The following is a 20,497-nucleotide window of genomic DNA, read 5'->3' on the forward strand; positions in this document are numbered from 1 at the left end:
AACCTCTGTCACTGGCACCCCCAGCTGCCTGAGCCTTCATCACAGGGATCCCCAGGTGCCTGAACCACCACCACCAGGACCTCCAGGTTCCTAAGCCTCCATCACCTTAATCCCCAGGTGCCTGAGCCTCCATCACTGGCGTCCCTGGATGCCTTAACCTTCACCATAGGCATCCCCAGTTGCCTGAGCCTCCATCACTGGTACCCCAATACGATCAAGGAGTCTCAGAACCCCAGCACTGCAAGATCTCCTCCTGGTCCAAATCCCCAAAGCATGGGGCTGGGGAGGAATTCCTTGCCCACCCCCTGCACCCCCGTTCCCACCTTGCACCCCTGCCTCCCCCAAATCCCTGCACAAAGCACCTGTCCCCATAGCACTGGTGGGTCTTTGCCCATCCAGGACTCATCAAAGGGACAAAACAGGGGCTGTGACACAAAGCCCTGTCCCCAGCTGTCTTCTCCCCTCTCTCCGGCTGCATTTCCCCCCACTGCAGTCCCTAGCCCCTTTCTTCCCATATATTTGAGGCAGGACAAAACTCATAACAGCAGTGACTCCGCTCCCGGTCACTCCTGGGGCTTCAGACCCAGATCAGCGTCACAGCAGGGTCAGGCAGGAGCTCAAGCCACAGCATCCTCTTTCTTTTTTTTAATCTTTAACCCTTTTTTGCCAAACATTTCCACCCAGGCAACTTCATCCCTGTCTCAGGGTGCCCCCCAGCCGGTGGCAGGGCCTGGGGCACCCCCACAAAAGCCGGTCCCCATCTTGAGTTCCTCTAGATGTCACCCTCAGCCGTCTTTTCCCCGGCTCGGATTTTCCTTTCTCCAAGATCCTGCTTTTTTTTTTTTTTTTTTTTTTTTTAAATTCCTTTCTGATCTCTTTCCGGCCATGTGTGATTGCAGTTTCCTCTGGGCGTCCATTTCATCAGCCCGAAATTAAGAAGCAGAGGAGAGGGGCGGCGGGCGGCCGGCGGGAGCCTCCCCCCACCCCTTGCCTCCTCCCTACCCACCACCACCCCAACCCTGCATCCCGCATCCCGCCCCGCCGGGACCCCGCTGCTCCCTGGGTTGGCCGAGCACCCTTCGACACCCCATCGCCGCACCCCATTCCCAACCCCAGCCCCGCTTGGCCCGGAGGCCGGGGAGGAGGGGAGATTCGCCACCGCTCAACGCAGCCACCGTCAGTTTTGGGGTGACTTTGCTTTTTTTTTTGTTTGTTTTTCTTTGGCTGGGTTTTCTTTCCACGCCACCCTCTTCGCCCGCAAAGGTGCCCCCCGCTATCCTGCGGTGGCCGGATGGTTTTTCTCCCTCCTGGCTCTGAATTGCAAGGCCATTGCTACCGGTGCTGCCCGTCTTCTCCCACCGACGCTGGATGCCAACGCCGGGGCCGGATTCAGCCTCGGCAAGAAGGTCACAATACCTCCAGCCCACCCTTTTCCTCCCCGCTGTCGCCAAGCCCGGCTCCGTGCCGTGGCCGTGGTGCGGCGGAGGGGACGTCGGTCTCAGAGGAAACCCACGCCCGGGGCAAGAAGAGAAAATCCCTGGGGAGGTTTCGGCTATTTGGTTTGTCCTCTCCTGCATGAGACAACCCCGGCTCTGCAGCTCCGCCGGGCTATGGCCACGCAGTGAAGATGTCCGTGGTCAGGCTCAACAGCGTCAATGGCTTTCTGGAGGACAGCAGGATGGAGGCAGGGGACATGGGCAGGATTCTCCGCTGCCTGGAGATGGGCACTGTCCTCACCTTGTTCTATCAGAAGAAGTCACAGAGGCCAGAGCGAAGGACCTTCCAGGTGAAGTTGGAGACCCGACAGATCATCTGGAGCCGGACGCCCGAGAAGGTGGAAGGAGACAGTGAGTATCGGTGGCAGCAGCACTCTGGGCTGGGGATGTGCCAGTGGGGTGCCCAGCTGTGGTGGGGTGCCTGGCCGTGGGGTGCCTGCCCATGGTGGCATGTCCTACGATGGTGGGATGCCTGGCTGTGGGGTGCCTGGCCATGGTGGCATGTCCTACGATGGTGGGGTGACTGGTTGTGAAGTGCCTGGCCATGGTGGGAGGTCCTGCCATGGTGGGGTGCCTGGTTGTGGGGTGCCTGGCCATGGTGGCATGTCCTACCATGGTGGGATGACTGGTTGTGAGGTGCCTGGTTGTGGGGTGCCTGGCCATGGTGGGAGGTCCTACCTTGGTGGGGTGACTGGTTGTGGGGTGCCTGGCCATGGTGGGTAGGTCCTACAGTGGTGAGGTGCCTGGCTGTGGGGTGCCTGGCCATGGTGGGATGTCCTACTGTGGTGGGATGTCCAGCTGCAGACCTGGCCATGACATGCCCAGCCATGATGGGGTGCCTGGCAGTGGTATGCCCGGCCACGGTGGGGTGGCTGGCTATGTTAGGCTACCTGCTGCAGTGGGGTGCGTGGACATAGTGGGATGCCAAGTCATAGTGGGGTGCCCAGCTATGGTGGGTAGCCTGGCCATATTTGGATGCCCTACCATGGTGGGTTGCCTGGACATAGAGGTCTGCCCTACCATGGTGGGATATCCAGCCATGGTGGGATGATATACCATGGTGGGATGCCCTACTGTGGTGGGGTGCCTGGCCATCGTAGGATGCCCAGAGATATAAATGCAGGAGCTGCAGGGCTGAGGAACCTTTGCCTCCTCCATCACAGCTCACCTGGGCCTTGGGGCTCAAGCTGCTGCCATTTCATCCTGGGGTCTCATACCCTCTCTGCCCCATGTGCATTAATGACATCAATACAAAGTCTGAATGGCATCTGAACTGGTGGGGACTGGTGGCACTGGGGTCTGGCACAGGAGCTGCTCCCACTGGAGCATCCATAAAAAATCACCCTTCCCTGTGGTTTCGCTGGCGGCTAGTAGGCTTTTGGTGGGTCCATGGGTGGGGCCACATGCCTTGGTGCTCATTAACTGGTTGCTCATTACCTTGAGACTTGCACCTCCTCTTAAATTGAGCTAAAAAGAGCCAATGGATGAAAACGCAGGATTGGGGTGACACAGAGCCATTCCACCACCTCATCCCATGGCTCCATATGAGGAGGAACCCCGTTTGGGGGTATCATCTCACCTCAATGATGGCAAAGCCCACCCTGGAGGTTTGGGAGGTGACAGGTGCCTTTTCCCTAGGAGGTGTCCTTAAAAGTCACCCTATTACCCACCCCAAAATCACCGCCCATCACTAATCTTGCACAAGATGGAGCAAAATCCCTTGGAGGGTTCATCTCCCTCTTGGAGGGGCCGACCCCAAACCAGGCTGCCAGCCATGGTGAGGCTGAGCTGGAAAGGACAGTGGCAGCCAGAGATGAGCATCAGCATAAGCAGGATATGTGCCTGTCCAGACCTGCTGGACATGGGAGCAGATTTGTGGAAGGAAGAGGTCCAGATGAGGGGACAACAGCCACCCATTTTTGGAGAGGTGATTTTGGCCCTCATAGGGAAGAGCTCATTCTGCGCTCACGGAAATAACGCTTTTCCGGTGCATTGGTGTTTTTCTGGAGCACCGTGCGCTATCGGCTCAGGGTCTCGGTCGCTCCTGATGCCCTGCCTCAGTTTCCCCATCAGTGCCTTGAGATCTGTCTTCTCCCATGCAATGGCCCAAAACCCCACCATGGGAATGAGTGGGCATCCTCCAAGGTCATCCAGAAGCAGGGAAAAAAGAAAAACCCTCTGGAAAGGGTACAATCCTTCCATCTAGCTCCACCACCTGCTTCCCCTAGCCCTGGGGCAGGACCGATCCCAGTATTGGTTGTGGACTGAAGCACCTTCACCCCCCTGGTCCAGCCCTACTCTGTGCTCGCACGTCCTCCCATTCACCAGGATTTTATGGAAGTGTCGGGATCTCCTATTCATCCCTGGGGTCTCGCTCCCACCCCGCGCCCGACCTCACGCCTGCCCAGGCCATTTTAAATCCCCCCTTCAAGCAGGCACCCTGCTTGCAGAGGGATTAACGGGGACAACCCACAGCGCTGATGTCTCTGTTACGGACTGGCAGGGCCAGGACACAGATCCCGGCTCTCCCCAAGACGCCCCATGCCATGCAGGATAATTATACGCTTCATTAAGCAGCCGACGGACGCGTGTCCATGCCAATGGGGTCGCCTGTAGCATCGCCTCCGAAATTAGCCTCGTCCCAGAGGGTTTCCAGCTCATCGCCCTCGACAGATCCCAGTCCCCAGCGCAAAGATGAAATCTAGCGGAAAACAGCCCAATAGGGATCTTTGCAAGAAATCAGAAGAAATAGGAATGAAGGTAGCTTGGCAAACCTGAGAGCATTTCGTGGGGTGGTTTGCAGCCTGGTTTGCCACAGCGACGGCTAATTGGGATCATACCTTCAGCCTCATGAACGCCCAATAATTAGAAATAGGACCATTTGGGAAGGAGAAAATCCAGATGGGATTTAACACCGCTGAGCTGGACCTGGAGGAAATCTTTTCTTTCAGGTTTTAAATCGGCTTCACAACACCATGGGGAGCTCTGGGGGATGTGGTTGCCCGACCCCCCTATACAGGAGGGTCTGAGCTGCCACGTGTCCTGCAAGAAGGGGTGACCGAGGCGAACATGAGGGAACATGGCTTATGCCACCGTAGCTCTGCATGGGCCAGTGGGGTTTCCCAGCAAAAACATTCCCTCCAGCCACTTTGCTTTGCTTTTCTCCTAATGCATTAAGAAAACTCCCAGGTTCTCAGCATCCCTAAAAGCCATCGGGCAGAACCTGGTCCTACATCATCTTCCCACCATTGAAAATCTTCTTTGCACCACACCACTCGTTTTGCATTAGAAGAGAAAAGGGATTTTCGCAGCTGGAACCGACTTCCAGAGTGTTTTAATCGCCCGGGACCCCTGAGACAATGCAGGGAGGAGTTTGGAGACATAGTTCTGACATGATCGCTGCAAATCCGCTGCAGATGTGGTTTCCAGGAAGCCGCCATCCGCGTTGCATTGTGTAGCGCCGCGCCGCTCCCTCTTCCCCCGTCTCTTCATGGGGTCAGGCTATTTGCCCTCTGGAGAAGGACCTGGGTGTGCTGGAGGGGGTGAAAAGCTGTCCAGGAGCCGGCGACATGCGCTGACAGCCCAGCGAGCCCCCGGCACCCCGGGCTGCATCCCCAGCAGCGTGGCCAGCAGGGCGAGGGGGGGATTGTGCCCCTCTGCTGCGCTCTGCTCTGCTCTGGGGAGACCCCCCCGCAGTGCTGCCTCCAGCTCGGGGGCCTCAGCACAGGAGAGACATGGACCTGGTGGAGCGGGGCCAGAGGAGGCCCCCGAGATGCTGCGAGGGCTGGAGCCCCTCTGCTGGGAGGACAGGCTGGGAGAGGTGGGGGGGGTGTCAGCCTGGAGAAGAGAAGGCTCTGCGGAGACCTCAGAGCCCCTTCCAGTGCCTAAAGGGGCTCCAGGAGAGCTGGGGAGGAACTCTGGATCAAGGAGGGGAGTGATGGGACGAGGGGGAATGGTTTGACACTGACAGATGGCAGATTGAGATGAGATATTAGGAAGAATTTCTAAATCTCACCCTCATCCATGAAATTTGGCTTGTGGTCATCCAGCAAGGGAAGGCTGGATAAAGCCTCCACTGTTTTCTGGAGCTTTTCCGCCAAGAAAAACTATTTTGCACCTCTTTTCTTGCTTAATCAGCCCGATTTCTCCCCCATCCCTTATTCCCCCCCACGCTTGGCTTTTATTTATCCCCTTTGGTTTAGGCTGAGGGTTTCTGTCGAGGCACCGGCATGTCTGCACCCTTCCCCACCGCCGCATCGGAAACACAGCCGGGCTGGAAATTCTCCGGGAAATGACCCATTTCCTCAGCAGGACAATACTCCGGCGTGGTGGTCCGGCCACCCTCGGCCTCACAAAGCCCTTTCCGGTGCTGGTGGCTCAGCTCCGAAGGGCAAAGCTGCCCAGGGGTGATGCTCGTAGTATCGAGAACAACTTTGAGTGTTATTCTGAATATCTTCATATTTTGTTTCTGTTCCCGGCGGGACGCGTCCGCTCGGCAAAACCAGGAGTTTGGAAATCTCACCCAGTGGTGTAGTGGTGAGGAAGACCGCGGTCCGGAAACACAGCCCTCCCGCCGCCAGCAGAGCTTTATATAGCGAGATGAGAGAGCAGGAAAGAAACGCCCTGCGGTCTGGGCTGCCAGGGCTCCAAATTGCCACCTTTGGGGTAGACGTCTTCAATTAAAAGATGAGCTCAGCTTGGCCCAGAGCAGGGTCTGTCTTGGGGAGGAGAAGGCAGGGGAGAAGTAGCTGGAGATGTGTTGGTTGGGATGGGGCAGGCTGAGGCTGGAGGACACGTGGCACCCACAAAGCAGGGAAACCAGTGGGCAGCACTGTGGGGATGCCACATCCTGGGGACATGAGACCCTGGAGGACACACAGGGTGCCATCACACATCTGGGGCAGTGTTACAGAGACACACCGTCCTGGGGATGTGGCTCCCTGGAGGACACATGGACCCAGCACCCATGGTGTTGTGAAGCAGCTGCAGCAGCGTTACAGGAACACCCGATCATGGGGACACAGTTTGCTGGAGAACACATGGCCATGGCACCCGTGGTGCTGTCACACAACTGCAGCAGTGCTGCGGGGATGTTCCGTCCTGGGGACATGGATCCCTGGAGGACACATGGCCATGGCACCTACGATGCCATCATGCACCAATGGGCAGTGCCACAGGGATGCCCCATTCTGGGGACACGGTTCCCTGAAGGACGTGCAATATCCATGGTGCCACCACACTAACAGACACGTCACTGGAGGGCAGCGGGGACGTATCTCCCTATAGGACACATGGCCACAGAACCCACAATATCATCACATACCCATGGGCAGTGCCACGGGGAAACTCCATCCTGGGGCCAAGGCTCCCCAGAGAGCATATGGTCTCCTGGTAGTCCCACCTCTTGCAGCCTCCCTGAGACCCACACATGGGTCTGTGGTAGCAGGGTGTCTGGGGACAGTGTCATGTCTCTCTCTCCCCACAGTCGACATTCGGGAGATCAAGGAGATCCGCCTGGGGAAGAACTCTCGGGACTTCGAGCGCTACCCTGAGGACGCTCGCAAGCTTGACTTCGCCATGTGCTTCATCATCCTCTATGGGATGGACTTCAGGCTGCGGACGCTCAGCGTGGCCGGTGTGTGGGCTCCCTCCCTGGCCCCCAACCACCCTTGGGCTCTCATCCCCTCCCCAGCATCCTATCTCCCCCATCCCAACCTCACCACCCTCTTCTTTCTCCTCCAGCTTTCTGTGAGGAGGACATCAACCTGTGGATAACGGGCCTCAACTGGCTGGTGGCAGACACTCAGAAAGCCCAGACCCCACTGCAGATCGAGAGGTGAGGAAGGACCAGTGGGTCCTGTTTCCCAGTCCCTATCTGGGGGTCTGGGGGACAAACCCCCACCCTTGGGACTGACCACCATCTGTCGATCCCTTCCTTACCAGGTGGCTGCGGAAACAGTTTGATGCGATGGACCGGTCGCGGGAAGGCAGGTGAGCACAGGCATGATCCCATGCTAGGAAGTGGATGATAGGTTTAGCTGGACAGGGCCGTATCCCCGCATGTTTCACCCCAAATCTGGAGGCTGAGCTGGGCTGGGAGTAGGGGTGGTGGGACAAGGTAGTATCAGGTTATTTGGGATGCTCAAAGGCACTGAAAAACAGAGACTCAAGTGCAGGTCCCCTCCTCAACACTATAGGGACCATGGGGACCCCGATGCTCCCATGCCCACTACTGCATTTCCACCAGTGCCAGGAAGGGCTGGACCATAAATGCAGCCCATAAACATCTCTACAAGACAAGAAAAAACGGAGATCAAGTGAATTTGGACTTAAATCATAGAATCATAGAATGGTTTAGGTTGGAAGGGACCTTAAAGATCATCTAGTTCCAACTCCTCTGCCATGGGTAGGGACACCTCCCCCCAGCCCAGGTTGCTCAGAGCCCCATCCACCCTGGCCTTGAACACCTCCAGGGATGGGGCAGCCACAGCTTCTCTGGGCAACCATGATTATGGGGATGGGCATCGTCTCCACATAGGATGATGGTTTAGAGCAGCTGGTTGGTTCCCAGACATGCTCCCTCTGCCTGACCGCCTGCTCGCACTTGCATCAAACCTCATGTAATTAGGGGTCCTGTACAGGGGATTCCACAGCCCAGTAGGGTGGGAGCCACACACCAGAAACCATGCTGGCACCAGTATTTGGGGTTGGCAACCTTGATGTCGGGAGCTGTGACCCATCTGGGAGTTACCATCCTCTGTGGGGTCTGACTGGTGCCCTGACACCGGCTCACCCTCCCGCAGCATCACAGTGAAGGACCTGAAGGCCATGCTGCCCCAGGTGAACTACCGCGTCCCCAACATGAGGTTCCTGCGGGACAAGCTCGTGGTAAGGACCCCCCAGGCACCCCAACTACACAAGGAGAGGTTCTTTGAGCCCCTGCAGCGGGGCTGAAGCCAGCCCTGGTGTCACTGGCTCTGGTTGGGTGGTCCCGATCTCATGTATCACCCTCTCCGGCAGGAGGTGGAAGCCAGGAACGAGATGACTTTCTCCCACTTCATCCAGTTCTACAAAAACCTGATGTTTGATGCACAGAAGTCGGTAAGAACCACGTCTTGTTGTCCTGAGCATCCCCTGCCCAGTGCAGCGTGTCCCTGGCCAGCTAAGCCTGGTCCCCTCCTTTGCGTTGCAGGTCATCGAGCAGCTGGAGCTCTCCTTCCCCTTGAGGTGAGTACCCAGAAGCCCCCCAGCTCCCATCCCGGCCAAGCCTCCAGGGGTTGAACCCATTGGTACGGCAACGCAGCGGGGCTGTGGGGCAGACCCTGAGGAGAGCGGAGGGTCCGGGTGGTGCGTGTGGCCCCGGAGCATCTCCCAGCATTGGTTACGCAGAGCCTGGGGCAGGGTTGGGTGACAGGGATGGTGGGGATGGCAAGGGTGGTCTGAGGGGCAGGGATGGGAGCAGTAATATGAGAGGATATGCAGCTGAGGGAACTGGGGTGGTTTAACCTGGAGAAAAGGAGGCTGAGGAGAGACCTTATCACTCTCTACAACTACCTGAAAGGAGGTGGTAGAGAGGTGGAGGTCAGTCTCTTCTCCCAAGTAATAGGTGATAGGACAAGAGGAAATGGCCTTAAGTTGCACCAGGGGAAGTTTAGGTTGGATATTAGGAGAAATTTCTTCACCAAAAGGATTGTCAAGCAATGGAAGAGGCTGCCCAGGGAAGTGGTGGAGTCACCATCCCTGGAGGTATCTAAAGAACGTGTTGATGTGGTGCTGAGGGACGTGGTTGAGTGGTGCACTTGGCAGTGCCAGGTTAACGGTTCGACTCAATAGTCCGACCATCAAGGTGTCTTCCAGCCACAACGATCCTATGATTCTATGGGAATGGGGATGGGAGCAGGGATGTGAACGGGGGTGTGGAGGGGGATGAGAGCAAGGATGGGAGCAGGGATTGGAGTGGGGATGGGAACTGAGACAGGAGCAGGGATGAGAGCAGGGATGGGAGTGGGAATGGCAGTAAGGATGGGAGCAGGGATGGAAGCGGGGATGGGAGTAGGGATGGGTTCCAGGAATGTAGGGACATGACAATTCTACAATTCTATGTCACCCTGCCCTCATCCCCATATCCTTGGGCAATGCTGCACGCTCTGTCTGTGTGCCCGCCTCTCCCAGCTCGCAGGGTGACACTGGGAGTGATTGCTCTAGCAGCACCCAACAGCTCGAGGTGCCCCTTGCACCCCCTGGCCTGTGCTTTCCCTGAGCCCCTTTCCAGCTGCCACACCGGGGTCCACCAAGGGGCTGGTGGATGTTGGTGGCCTCAATTCCTCCATGGGGTCTACCCCAACTCTTGCTCCCTGGTCCTTGCTGATGGTCCCTCCGTGCTCCAGGAATGTGGACCGCCCCGAGCTGTGCCAAGTCTCCCTCTACGACTTCCAGAAGTTCCTGCTGCATGACCAGAAGGTGGGTGCCTTTAGAGACCCCCACGGCATCACTCTCAGCCCCAATCCATGGGATACCCTGGCCCAGTTCCCCCCATAACGGCAGCCGTGTTTGCATCCCAGGAACCCTGGGCCAGTGACGTGGGCATGGTGCGGGACTACATGTGCACCTACCTCAAGGAGAGCTCCAGTGAGGCGGTGGACCCCTCCTTCCAGCTGGATGAGGTGGGTAGCTGCACATGGCACCCACCCAGGGATGTCTCCCCAGCCCTGGAAGGCTCTGACCTCTCTGCTTCCCCCTAGTTCCTCACATACCTCTTCTCCAAGGAGAACATGGTGATGGATGCCAAGTATGAGCGTGTGGTGCCCGAGGAGATGAACCACCCCCTGTCCCAGTACTGGATCTCCTCCTCCCACAACACGTAAGGACAGGGTGGGCTCTCCTCAGGAACCTCCATGAGCATCCCATCAATCCAGCCGGGGCAGCTTTCGCCGCTGATGGTCCTTATTCTCTGCAGGTACCTGACAGGGGACCAGTTCTCCAGTGAGTCCTCCCTGGAGGCGTACGCCCGCTGCCTGCGCATGGGCTGCCGCTGCATCGAGCGTGAGTCCACCCCAGCACCTCACAAGAGATGCTGATCCCCTCCCCAGTGTCCTGTGTCACATCAGATGGCCATCCCATGTACCCATCCCATGGCACCAGGGTGGGGGGGATCTTTCATGTCCTTCAGGGGCTCGAAAATAGTGTGCAGTTGGTGACCAGCATGTGTTAACCAAGGTGTCTCCCCACTCAGTGGACTGCTGGGATGGCCCAGACGATCTCCCTATCATCTACCATGGCCACACACTCACCTCCAAGATCAAGTTCCTGGATGTGCTGCACACCATCAAGGAGCATGCATTCGTAACCTCCGAGTAAGCCCCAGCCCCCCAAGTGACACCCCAGTTCTGGGCCAGGCAGGCAACCTCTCCTTTGCCTTCGTCCCAAGCCACCATTCCTACCTGCTTCCTCCAGGTTCCCCATCATCCTCTCCATCGAAGACCACTGCAGCATCGTCCAGCAGAGGAACATGGCCTCCCACTTCAAGAAGGTCTTTGGGGATATGCTACTCACCAAGCCTGTAGACATCAATGCCGATGAGCTGCCCTCACCCACCCAGCTCAAGAAGAAGATCCTAATCAAGGTGTGGGATGGGCACCACCCCAAACCCCTTCTTTGTGGGAGGGACAAGGACCACGTTGGGCTGGGAGGGATGGTGATTATCCCAAATCTTGGGACTCAAGAGCAATATCTTTCTGTGAATGCGCAGTAAGACATTGGAAAGATGTCCTACTGCAAGAGACTGTCAAGGGGAACAGGGGGTGGTGGAAGGGAACTTTTAGGAGCCCGAGTGTGGCCTGAGGGCTGGGAGCTCAGCATGATGGGGACACCATACCCGCTGCTGAGCTCCCCTGACTGGGCTGTCCCCAGCACAAGAAACTGGTCGAAGGGAACCTGTACGAGGAAGTCTCTACCGCCAGTTACTCAGAGAACGACATCAGCAACTCCATCAAGAATGGCATCCTCTACCTTGAAGACCCCATTGATCACGTAAGGGTCTCCTTGCTGATGGCAGCCAGGGTCCACGTAGGGTCTGTTGGATGGGGATCAGTATCAGGGCTTGGGTTGGGCATGGGGCACGGACTCTCCTAGACCACTGCAATGCCATGGGGGAATGGGCCAGGGGCAGAAACAGGTCTCAAAGCCCATCCCTCCATGCCACCATCCTGCCTATCTTGGTGATGCTCTTCTTCCCTCCCAGACCTGGAGCCCCCATTATTTTGTCCTGACGAGCAACAAGATCTACTACTCGGAGGAGACATCCCGCTACCAGTTCAACGAGGATGAGGAGGAGGTGGAGCAGAAGGAGGTGTGTGCGGAGCAGGATGTGCCTGTGGGGTGGTGGGGAACACTAACCCCGAGGGCATCTCTCCCATTTTGGGGTGAACTTGCAGGAGTTCAACAACAACGAGCTGCACTTCACGGAGAAGTGGTTCCATGGGAAACTGGGAGGTGGCCGTGATGGACGACAGATCGCCGAGAAGCTGCTGCACGAGTACTGCACTGAGACGGGCGGCAAGGATGGCACCTTCCTGGTGCGCGAGAGCGAGACCTTCGTGGGCGACTACACCCTCTCTTTCTGGTAGGAGCCCTGGGGGGATAAGGCAGGATCTCACCCTCCCCGAGTCAGTCTGGGCATCCCACTAGAGGTCCAGCTGATCCCCCATTTGGTGGCTGGAATGGTGTTTTTGGGGAGGAAACACCACCTTTTTGTATGGCACATGGACCCCTGAACCCACATTCAGGGTGGGGATGTGGACCTGAATTGACTCACTCCTGCCTTCTCTCCACCACCATGGCAGGAGGTCCAGCCGGGTGCAGCACTGCCGGATCCACTCGCGGCAGGAAGCCGGCGCTACCAAGTTCTACCTGACGGACAACCTGGTCTTCGACAGCCTCTACAGCCTCATCTGCCACTACCGTGAGGTGCCGCTTCGCTGCAACGAGTTTGAGATGCGCCTCACCGACCCTGTCCCCCAACCCAATGCCCATGAGAGCAAAGAGTGAGGATGATCCCCATCCCCTTGGTCCCCTGGGTCCAGCAGCCTCCTCCATCCCTGGTTTCACGTCTTGGGTGTCTCCCAGGGCATGGGGATGCCGGCGCCATCCCACCACCTCCATTCTCTGCCCGGCCAGGTGGTACCACGCCAGCTTGACCCGCCTGCAGGCCGAGCACATGCTGATGCGGGTCCCGCGGGACGGAGCCTTCTTGGTGCGCAAGCGCAGCGAACCCAGCTCTTACGCCATCTCCTTCCGGTGAGTGTGGCCACCCCGGCACCCCGAGGCTGGTTGGGCTTGGCCACATTGCCCACATTGCCGGCCAAGCTGAGAACTACCTGGCTCATGTCTGTTGTGACTCTATGCTGGGTAGCAGAAGCTTGCTCTGGGTCAGCAGGGCGACATGGTGGGACGCGTGATGCTGTCACAGTGGGGAAACCCTAGCTGCAGCGATGGGAAAGCCATGTCCTCAGCATAGTCACCCTGTTGGCATGTGTACTGGAGCAGAGTGTCACCTCCTGCCCATCCCCTCCATGGTGCCAGGGTCTGGCCACCCCTCACATATCCCCTCCTCTGGCTCTCTTGGCCCCAGGGCAGAGGGAAAGATCAAGCACTGCCGCATCCAGCAAGAAGGTCGGCTCTTCATGCTGGGCAGCTCAGCCGAGTTCGAGAGCCTCGTGGACCTCGTCAGCTACTATGAGAAGCACCCACTCTACCGTAAGATGAAGCTGCGCTACCCCATCAACGAGGAGACCCTGGAGAAGATGGGCACCACCGTGAGTGCTCCTGGCAGTGGGGATGGGGGAGACAGGGTCTCTGTGCCACGGGCAACCCATTCCCGTCCCCAGCTCCACCATGGTGGGAAGGTCTTCTCCAACCTCTTGGGTGAAGCCCAACCAGAACCAGCCAAGCTCGTTCCACCACCATTGCCCCAGCTATAGCTCCACTGTAATTATCTTCCAATGAGTTGCAAAAGGATATTGGGTCCCTCTCAACATTGTTGTGATCAAACGTGGTGGCCCGGATCCCACCACATCCCCTTGTGGCCCCTGCCTGCATCCGGGTGACCCACTCAGGCATTTCTCCTTGCAGGAGCTGGACTATGGAGCCCTGTATGAGGTGCGGACTCCCCACTTCTACGTAGAGGCCAACAAGATGCCAATGGCCAGGGTAAGGGGCCAAGCTGGTGTCCCTGGAAAGTGGAGGGTGGTGGGACACAGTGATTCTAGTGCTGGGGTTCCTGGACAGCATCCCCCCAGACCGACCACATCTCCCACCACCGACCTAAGAAGTGGTGATGTTTTACTGCGTTTTTCTGACCCTCAAGTGATGCTGGAGCTGGTGGGACCTTTCCTGCTTCCCCATCACTTGGGGACAGTCTGAGTTCCACCAACAGCATCGTCTGGAGAGAGCTCAGCCTAGAGCAAGGACCTGGCACAAGTCTGCCCCAATAGTGAGGAAACCTCTGTGGGTCCCTTTGCATTGGGGAACCCTGAAAGAGCGGGCTTAGGGTCAGTTCCCAGGCAGTGGAGTCTCCATCCTCAGAGGTTTTTCGGTCTTGGCTTAATCTTCGAGCTGACCCAGTCTCCATCTTTGGAGGTTTTGGGGACCAAGCTGCTCTCAGAGCTGACCCTGGAGGAGGCTGAACTGGAGCTCCAAGGTTCCTTCCCTGTGATCCTACAATCCCATGGTCCAGCACTGCTGTGTCTTAAAGGTCCCTCTGCAGCAGAGCAGCTCTCAGGCTAAGACTAGACACTGGAAAGCTTAAACCAAAGAGCTTTTTCCCAGGGAGTGTGGTAATATCAGGGGATTAACCCCTTCAGTGCACCAGAAGAAACCATTGAGGGACCCAGAAGAGGAACCTGCTTTGCGCTGAGCATGGTGGTCCCACAGGACCGCAGCTCTCCTGTCCCCTCTAACATGTCTCACTGCTGGTGTAGGGGATTTTGGGATATCATTTGGGGTGTCAAACCATCAGGAACTCCCACACTCCACCATGGGAGTTGAAGGAGCTGGGCTGAGCAGGCAACGCTGCTCACCAGCATCCCTGGCGCTGGGTGGTGACACGTGTCCCTTTCCCCGGTGGCCCAGTGCACAGTGAAGGCTCTCTACGACTACAAAGCGCAGCGGGAGGATGAGCTGTCGTTCTGCAAGCAGGCCATCATCCACAACGTCGACAAGCAGGACGGCGGCTGGTGAGGGCGGTTGGGTGGTCCCCGGGTGGGCATCGCCATGGGTGGGGGGTGGCAGGGACACCCCGGGTTTTTCCGGCAGGTTGTCCTGCGGTGGGTTTTAACTGCCTCCTTTTCTGTCCCCCCACCCCCCCCACCCCTTCTCCCACCGCTCCCCGACATTGCATGCAGCATGAACACCCCGTCCCCCCCCAAATTGGTCCGCTTGCCTTGATCCTCTCACCCCTTGCAGGTGGCGGGGGGACTACGGGGGCAAGAAGCAACTGTGGTTCCCGGCCAACTACGTAGAGGAGATTGTCAGCACGCAAGCGCAGGAGCAGGATGAGGCCGTGAGTGCCCTGTCCCCATACAACCCAGGACCAAGGCTGCCCAAGATGGTCCCACCCTTCCACCAGCCTGGACCCTTATCCAGAGGCTGGAGGATGTTCCCAGCCCCACTCCAGCCCAGACCATTATCCTCTGGTCCAGAGCTGGGGGATGCTCCTGGCCACATACCAGCCTGGACCCCTATCCAGACCTTGGGTTCATGGTCCTGCTCCAGCCCAGACACTTATCTGGAAGCTGAGGGATGCTCCTGGCCCCATGTCATTCCAGACCCTTATCCAGAGGCTGGAGGATGTTCATGGTCCTGCTCCAGTCTGGACCCTTATCCAGAGGCTGGAGGATGCTCATGGTCATGCTCCACTCTGGACCCTTATTTGGAGGTTGGGGCATGCTCCTGGCCCCACATCAGCCCAGACCTTTATGCAGAGGTTGGGGCATGCTCAACCACGGAGCAGAACCTGCCAAGAGGGTGTTTTTTTTCTCTGCTTTTGCTCAGACTTAGAGGATTTGGAGGGCTGGAGGGAGGCTGCCAAACAAAGTGGGCACCAGGCTCGGCCCCGCATGCCTCCCCCACCGCCCCTTCTTCCTTCTTCTCTTGCAGTCATCGGAAAACAGCCCCCTGGGGAACTTCTTGAAGGGCTTCATTGACGTGCCGTCCTGCCACGTCGGTGAGTGTCGCCACCACCATGACCCGACTGTAGCTGTGGGGAACCTGCTGGAGTGGCGCGCACCCCACGCTGAAGCTCGGTGCCGTGCGCTGAGGCTCCCCAAACTCATCACACAATTGCCAGCCAGGCTTATGCTTGGCACAGCGTGCTGGGGAGCAACGTGGGGCTGGGGTTTGGAGGGATTTTGTTGATTTTGGGGGGGATTCAGAGGAATTTGGAGTTCTGGGTGATTCAGGGAATATTTATCTCTGGCTGCAAGGAAAATGCATTTCAGAGCGGAAAGCTGAAACCATTCATTAGAAAAATGGGACTCTCACAAGAAGAGCACCCCAACGGCTGGTGGGGTGCCGAGGGGGGGCGGGGGCCGGTGGGGGCCCGGGAGCGGGACCGCTGAGGTTTCGTTTGCTCCACAGAGCCATCCATTGGGAATGTCTTCAAGTAAAGCCCCCCTCTGATGTCCTTATAGTTATCTCCAAAGACGGGAGGAGCTCCAAACCATTTGTCTTCACCATCCATTCCCAGCAGATGTCCCACGCAGCCCAGTCGCTGGATGTGGCCGCGGACACGCAGGAGGAACTCAGCGAGTGGGTGGCCAAGATCCGAGAGGCCACGCAGAACGCCGATGCCAGGGTGAGGGGCACCGGGGTGCAGAGGATGGGGGTGGACCGTCCCATCCCCCAGTGGATGGTCCCCAACATCTCCAAAGGAGGAGGCTGGGGGGAGACTTTCAGCTCCTGTTTTCCCCTGTGCAGATGCAAGAGGGGAAGATCATGGAGCGGAGGAAGAAGATAGCGCTGGAGCTCTCTGAGCTGGTTGTGTACTGCCGCCCAGTGCCATTCGATGAGGACAGTAAGAGCTGGAGAAGGGGGGTGATGGGAAGAGATGGGTGGGGGGAACCAAGTGGTCACGGCAGACCAACCCGTGGGCCACCGGAAAGCCCTGTGTCCTTCCCTGATGGCCACCTTGGTGCTTTCAGAGATTGGGACAGACAAGGCATGCTACCGGGACATGTCCTCCTTCCCGGAGACCAAGGCGGAGAAGTATGCCAACCGCAGCAAGGGCAAGAAGTTCCTGCAGTACAACCGGCGCCAGCTCAGCCGCATCTACCCCAAAGGGCAGCGCCTGGACTCCTCCAACTATGACCCATTGCCCATGTGGATCTGCGGTAGCCAGCTCGTGGCCCTCAACTTCCAGACGCCCGGTAAATCCTGCTCCTGGGGTGGTTGCTGGGCTCATCACCGCAGGTCACCCCAAAATTCCCATCCCTGGTGTCTCTGCTCTGGGTCCTGTTGCTGGAGGTGGTTTGGATGAACACCCCAACCTTTGTCCTCCTCCTTATGGGGACATCTCCATGCAATTCTTGGGTGCTTCATGCAAAACCCAGCTGCATCCCTTCTCCGACATGGTTGGAGGTTCTTAGTAGGGGGTTTGCCAGGGCAGGACCTTCTGTTCAAGGACCTTGGGGAAGTCCCTGAGGCCCACAGCTCAGAGCTGCTCTGTTCCCATGGCCACAGACAAGCCAATGCAGCTGAACCAGGCGCTCTTCATGCTCGGTGGCCGCAGCGGCTACGTCCTGCAGCCTGACATCATGAGGGATGAGACGTTCGACCCCTTTGACAAGAACAGTCTGAAGATTGTGGAGCCCATCACAGTACAGCTGCAGGCAAGTGGGCAAGGAGAGCAAGTCCACCCTGAGGTGGTCACCATCCAGACGAGGTCTTGCTTCTTTCTCAGTTTTGGGTCAGTGGGGAGTGGTTTTTACATGTTTCAGCCCCACAGTAGCTCCAAGGAGATCATTACACCATGATCTCTTCAGTTTGTTGGTCTTTCTCCATTTATGGCATCATTTTTCCTGGAGCAGAACCCCACAATTGCCCAGAGCTGAGCCCAGCCTGAGCAAGAACAAGGTGGAGGGTAAAGTAGCTAAAACAAGCCCAGAAGCACCTTACCCAACCCTTGCATAATTTCAGTGTTAGAGCTGGGACGGGTTGGTTTGTAGATACCTGACTCTCCAGCATGGCACGAGTCCAGAAAAGGTTTTTTAAATAATTTGGTGGATACAGCTAAAATCAAGCTAAAACCGGTCCAAGGTGTGGTGTGGCTAATCATGGCCATGAAGCTTTTAGCAAGCCCAAAACACCCCAAATTTTTTACGCTGAGAGTGGTGAAACACTGGCCCAGGTTGCCCGGAGAGATGGTGGGTGCCCCATCCCTGGAAACATTCCAGGCCAGGTTGGACGAGGCTTTGAGCAACCTGGTCCAGTTGAAGTCCCTGCCCATGGCAGGGGGTTGAACTAGATGACTTTTAAAGGTCCCTTCCAACCCAAACCGTTCTATGATTCTAAAATGGCCAAGCCCTGGGGTTGCCCCAGAGTTTCCTTCTTCGTCCGATGTAGCCAAACCTCACCCTCCTCTTCCTCCTGCAGATCCTTGGTGCCCGGCACCTACCCAAGAATGGGAGGAGTATTGTGTGCCCCTTTGTGGAGGTGGAGGTGTGCGGCTCTGAATATGACAACAGCAAGAACAAGACGGACGTTGTAGGTGAGGGTTTATGTGGATGATGTTCTCACTCAGCCCCTGTGCCTTAGGACAGTTGGGGGCACCAGGACAACCCTAACTGTGCCCTTTGGGGTCCTCTTGGACATGTGGGTGATGGGGCTGTTTTTTGTGGAGGAGTGAAGAGGACAGGCATCTCACACTTACATGCTGGTGCCATGCCGGTGATGTCCATGTGTCCAGCCCTGCCCTGATCCTCCCTGCTTTCTCCTCACCCTCTAGCTGATAACGGCTTCAACCCCGTCTGGCTCTTCAAGCAGTTCGTCTTTGACATTAACAACCCTGAGTTCGCCTTCCTCCGCTTCGTGGTGTATGAGGAGGACATGTTCAGCGACCCAAACTTCTTGGCACAAGCCACCTTCCCCGTCAAGGGCCTCAAAACAGGTATGGTCCCTCCATCCACACCATCATCATCATAGAATCATAGAATGGGTTTGGTTGGAAGAGACCTTTAAAGGTCATCTAGTCCAATCCTTCTGTAATTATCATCATCATCATCACCTCCTTGGGGATCAGGACAGGGTGAGGGGCTCGGACCCTGCCATGGGGCTGAGCTTGTGTTGTGGTGCTATGTCCAGGCTACCGGTCAGTGCCATTGAAGAACAGCTACACCGAGGACCTGGAGCTCGCCTCCCTCCTCATCCACATCGAGATCATCAACGCCAAGGCAGGTGGCCCAGGCAGCTTGGGGAACTCTGTGCCTCAGTTTCCCCAGCCGGAGCAAGGGGGAACATCACCCTGGGGTGTCCTGTCCAACCCACCAGCCTCATATCCTTGTGTTGGAACAGGAGGAAGACGAGGAGAACCTCTACTCATCCATCCAGCAGCTACGGGATCGCGCCAGTGAGCTCTCCAGCCAAGTCTCCAGCTACGAGCGCACCAACGGCTGCGACTCCCGCTACCAGCAGCGCCTTGACGAGTTGCGGGCAGCCCAGGAGCGGCTCATGGAGCTCACCGAAGTCCGCAACCGCAAGTGAGTGTCCCATCCCCGTGGCTTCAGGAGGTCCCTTTCAGGAGGGTCCCTAAGGCCACCACCCTGCTCTTCACCAGGTTGATGGAGAAGAAGAAGAGGGACCGGCAGATGGTCACCAAACGCAGTTGAGCTGGATGGGTGCGAGCCCACTGCGGACCTCCCCTGCCACCTCCTCTCCTGCTGCGAAGGGAGGTGGGGTGGCCAGATCCAGACCCCACCCCCACACACACACACCTGGGGCTGGGCGATAGCGGCGTGACAAATTTGGGGACGAAAGGGGACTTCATGTAGCTCTGCCTGTGACATTTCTCCATCGGGGCGAGGCAGGAGGTAGGATGCTCCGGTGTAAATCCCGAGCACCTCCGGCTTCGTCCCATGTCCCCTGGGGTTGGTGACCACATCCCTGTCCTCACAGGGTGGCCACCACGGTTCCTCTTCACCCCGCGTCCTCCATATCCCACCACCCCATGGTGAGGGGGCCGGCGATGAGCCCCACAACCAAGGGGGAAACTGAGGCACAGATGCCCAGCTCGCCCAGAATGGTGCAGGACTGTCCACCTCCACCCTGGGGACAGGGGACAGGACTGGCTGGCAGTGAGGCACCAGGATGGGGGACGCAGGGGACACTTTGGGAGGGGAGTAGGGGGACATTTTGCCTCCCCACTATAAATATCTGTATTTTCTTCTTTTATCCAGCGTGTAAATATGGCGGGGGGGGAGGGGGGAGGGGTGGGGTCTGTACCAGCTGCAGTATTAGGGCATGGGGGGGAGGGACCCCAAAATGTCCGGAGATGCCCCTGGCATGGGCACAAGGGAGTGGGGGAGCAGGTTTGGGGGTGGCCAGTGACAGGGTGCCCCGAGCAGGCATTGGGCAGACGGGGGCACCGAGATGGCCCCAGTGGGGGGGACAGAGATGTCCCCAAGATGACACCAGCGTTGGAATGAAACCCTGGGAACGGGGACAGATCCTGATGGTAACACCAAGGGAGGTGGTGCCCGGCGAGGCGGTGGCTGGGTACATCTTGGGGTGTCCCCCAGGGTCGGGGCATCCCAGCGGGGGGGGGGGATCTGTGTATTCTTTGTATGAAAATAAATCTATTTAGCCAATATTTATACCCCGTCGTCATGGTCTGGTGTCCGTTCCCCCTCCCCAGCTCTGACCCCAGCACTGATGTCTCCAAGGTGGCTGATGTCCCCAGGGTGGCTGATGTCCCCAGAATGGTGGCTTGATGGTCCCGGATCTAGTGTGTC

General features: G+C 57.7%; 1 protein-coding gene across 2 annotated transcripts; it reads left to right on the forward strand.

Moving 5' to 3' along the window:
• Positions 1-1,112: 1,112 nt before the first annotated feature.
• LOC309686851 (1-phosphatidylinositol 4,5-bisphosphate phosphodiesterase gamma-1-like) lies at positions 1,113-20,355 on the forward strand. Of its 2 annotated transcripts, XM_082499632.1 has the most exons (32): positions 1,113-1,847; positions 6,982-7,131; positions 7,239-7,332; positions 7,440-7,487; positions 8,300-8,384; positions 8,517-8,597; positions 8,689-8,723; positions 9,884-9,956; positions 10,058-10,159; positions 10,238-10,356; positions 10,453-10,538; positions 10,729-10,849; positions 10,950-11,118; positions 11,406-11,525; positions 11,737-11,844; positions 11,930-12,117; positions 12,338-12,538; positions 12,672-12,791; positions 13,126-13,309; positions 13,626-13,703; positions 14,625-14,728; positions 14,958-15,054; positions 15,651-15,717; positions 16,184-16,347; positions 16,470-16,566; positions 16,694-16,918; positions 17,232-17,380; positions 18,144-18,258; positions 18,496-18,657; positions 18,852-18,940; positions 19,062-19,246; positions 19,324-20,355. In XM_082499632.1, exons 1-32 carry the CDS (start codon positions 1,628-1,630, stop codon positions 19,373-19,375), a joined length of 3,888 nt encoding a protein of 1,295 aa, XP_082355758.1. In that variant the 5' UTR covers positions 1,113-1,627; the 3' UTR covers positions 19,376-20,355. The 2 variants fall into 2 exon arrangements, with proteins under 2 accessions (XP_082355758.1, XP_082355759.1); XM_082499633.1 differs by lacking the exons at positions 10,238-10,356; positions 10,453-10,538; positions 10,729-10,849; positions 10,950-11,118 and having other exon boundaries at positions 11,496-11,525.
• The last annotated feature ends 142 nt before the right edge of the window (positions 20,356-20,497 follow it).

Source organism: Vanellus vanellus, assembly GCF_965231255.1.
Source record: "Vanellus vanellus genome assembly, chromosome: 2".
Classification (NCBI taxonomy): Eukaryota; Metazoa; Chordata; class Aves; order Charadriiformes; family Charadriidae; genus Vanellus; species Vanellus vanellus.